The 2779-nt window shown below is 42.0% G+C and overlaps 1 protein-coding gene across 1 annotated transcript; it reads right to left on the bottom strand.

The window, feature by feature from the left end:
- Nucleotides 1-552: 552 nt before the first annotated feature.
- Nucleotides 553-2503, bottom strand: LOC121773992 (protein WUSCHEL-like). Its single transcript, XM_042170904.1, has 3 exons — nt 1866-2503; nt 1687-1784; nt 553-1124 (listed from the first exon to the last, which is right to left on the bottom strand). The coding sequence occupies exons 1-3, from the start codon at nt 2242-2244 to the stop codon at nt 816-818; spliced, it is 786 nt and encodes a 261-aa protein (XP_042026838.1). The 5' UTR covers nt 2245-2503; the 3' UTR covers nt 553-815.
- Between the last annotated feature and the right edge of the window lie 276 nt (nt 2504-2779).

Genomic DNA, 2779 nt, shown 5'->3' with positions numbered 1-2779 from the left:
TAGGTCATGTTGTAAATTTTGTAGTTAACTTGCCCAAAATAGAAACAGAAAATCAAATACTTGGATACTAAGGAAAAAAACCATGTGCTATGTACAATTGAGCAACATAAGAGCATCCGCAGCAGTGAGCAGGATGTTGTCCGTTCGTTCGTGCCAGCGGCACGGCACCGCTGCCCGCCACTGCGCTCTTGCCGCTGGCGCGGCGCTGCTCGATGCATCGAGCACGTCCGTGCCAGCGAGCAGCTGACGTGGCGCGTTCTGATTAGCCAACGATATTTCTATTAAATTTTAGTATTTTAATTATGTAAATTTTAATTTTTTTGTAATTTGTAATATTATTCCGGTTATTTTTAATGCATTTTAATATTGTGGAAATGTTTTTATTTAAATTAAATAATAGAATGTTGGGACCCTTGAGTTTGTCCTTGCGGAAGAGCACGGATGTGAGTGTTGTGCTCTTGCCTAAGAGTAGGGAGTAAAAATGGGTCTGGGCACACCACATCCATGCTAGTTGGCAAGAGCACGGAGGTAGATGGTCTAAATTCTACAACATTCTTCAACCAAACTCATCATTAATAAGCTGACATATGCATAGTCGTAATCAACAAGCTGATTGGGCAATGGCATCACCCCCACAACATTAAGCATAATTAATTAATTAATTAATTAATTACACCGGCTCATCCCATAGTTATATAGTATAGATTCATGAAAATGCCCTAATTTAGTCATCATCATCATCATCATCATATTATATGGATTAATAGCAATCAATTACTTTACAATTATTTCATGTAGCCCCAAATATTGAAGTCCTAGTGAGGGAATCCGGCTGCATAAGAGTTAAGGCTAAGTTCCAAAGAAGTCCTAGAACCGGCGGCCATGGCATCGTCGCCGCGGTAGTGCCACCCGCTGAAGTCCTGCTTGATGTCGCCGTGCATGGGGAAGAGCGGGAGGGTCTCGATCTCCGGCGCCTCCTCCTCATCCTCCTCAGCTGTTTCTAGGGTTTGGTCGTTGATGCTTCTTTTCCTTTCGAGAAAAGGGTAGGGTGAAGAGTAGGGATCAACCCCAATCCATGCAAAATTCTGCCCTCCCACATTTGCATTTGGTGTTATTGAGCATTCCTGCATAATTACATCCAAAAATATGATCTTTCAAGAATCTTGAACAAAAAAATTAAGCATGATTATAAACCATTTTAAGCTAATTTGGTCTTGCCCTCAATTTCTTGAAGATCAAATTCTTGATCAATAATTTGAACCAAGAAAACTGATTAGAGGGCTTCTCTTCTTCTCCCTCCCCACATTTTAGTTGTAAAGATCTAATTTTTGGAAATGAATTTGAACCAACAAAACTTAAAAGGGCTTCTTTGTGTCTCTCTCTCCACATTTTCATGAATCTAACTTAAAGGGTTTCTCTCTCTACTCTTTCTTTCTCTCTCTCTCCCTCTCCTCATTTTATTGAAGATTCTTACATAAGAAAAGGCTGTACATATGATCTTGTGTACCAATCACAGAATCAAATAGACAGACTGCTTTAGTTACACATATGGAAACTGATGTTTGTGTTGTATGTTGTCTGAAAGTGAGCCAACAGACACGAACTAATCAAAGTGGGAAGCAAACAAAACAGAAATCATCTGCCAATTCATGAGAATCTGTACTGCATTTTGTAATTTATACTCACCCTAAAGCTTTTTTCCATGGCCATAGATCCATACCCATAGCTTCCAACATTCAGCAAATTACCACCCGCAGAGGAAGCAGATGAAGACGCAAAATTCCCTAAAAAAGCACACATCTTTCTTCAATTCACGAAAAAGGGTCAAAGAAAAAGATGACCTTTGGACGAAATTCACAGTATACCAGGGTTTATGTTAGGGAATTTGCCGTAAATGTGGTGATCGGCGGCGGCGGAGGAGGAGGTGGGTCTGTGCAATGGGATGTCGGCGGTGAAGCGCTTCTTCTGGCGCTCCCGGGCCTTGTGATTCTGGAACCAGTAAAACACGTTTTTGCCCTCGATCTTGCCGTACTGGCGCAGCTTGGCGGAGATGCGCTGAATCTGCTCGGCGGTGGGAGACCTCACGCCGTTGTTGTAATAAAGATCCTTCAAGATTCTGATCTGGTCCGTTGTCGGAGTCCACCTCGTGCTGCTCTGTCTGCAGAGGAAGCTCGTCGTCGTCGCTTTGCCACCACCACCACCACCACCTTGATCTTCGTTTCCTCCCACCTGCTGCTGTTCCATGACTGAGAGAGAGAGAGGGCTAATAATGAGAGGGTGAGAGAGATAGGGTTAATTGAGTGAAGTGAGGTGGGATAGGAATTATAAAGAGGAGGGAGAGAGAAGATGACAGGAGGGCACATGGAGGATTTGAGAGAGAGGATATCAGAGAGATATCTGGGAGAGAAGGACTGAAGTTGACAGAGCAAGGCTAACAAAAAGGAAGGGACAAAATAGGAACTAGAAAGGAGCAATTCAGACACCAATTGCTTGGATCAAAAGCCATCCATCATCAAGATTTTCTTCTCATTATTGTTACCCTTCCCTTCCTTCAATCACATGGATCATATCATTTCACAGTTCACACACAAACGCACATAAAAACCCTCATTTTATTAGAAGAAAAGATTGGAGTGTTAGTACAAATCATTGATGAGCTAGCCTAAAATTAAATCCCCATTTAATCTATAGAAAAAGATTGGATTTCTAGTACAATCACGTGCCCTAAATGGAACCCTAATTTTGCAAAGATTGGGTTTTTTTGGTAGTTAGAACCCCC

This window comes from Salvia splendens, chromosome 17 (genome assembly GCF_004379255.2).
Source record: "Salvia splendens isolate huo1 chromosome 17, SspV2, whole genome shotgun sequence".
NCBI classification, from domain to species: Eukaryota; Viridiplantae; Streptophyta; class Magnoliopsida; order Lamiales; family Lamiaceae; genus Salvia; species Salvia splendens.
This window is presented reverse-complemented; position numbering and strand designations above follow the sequence as displayed.

Excerpts from the sequence above, each read along its gene's own strand:
- LOC121773992 (XM_042170904.1), bottom strand. The coding sequence starts at position 2,244 with ATGGAACAGCAGCAGGTGGGAGGAAACGAAGATCAAGGTGGTGGTGGT. Across the intron at positions 1,785-1,865 it reads ATTCCCTAACATAAACCCTG|GGAATTTTGCGTCTTCATCT; the intron begins GTATACTGTGAA and ends GTGCTTTTTTAG. Across the intron at positions 1,125-1,686 it reads CCATGGAAAAAAGCTTTAGG|GAATGCTCAATAACACCAAA; the intron begins GTGAGTATAAAT and ends GTAATTATGCAG.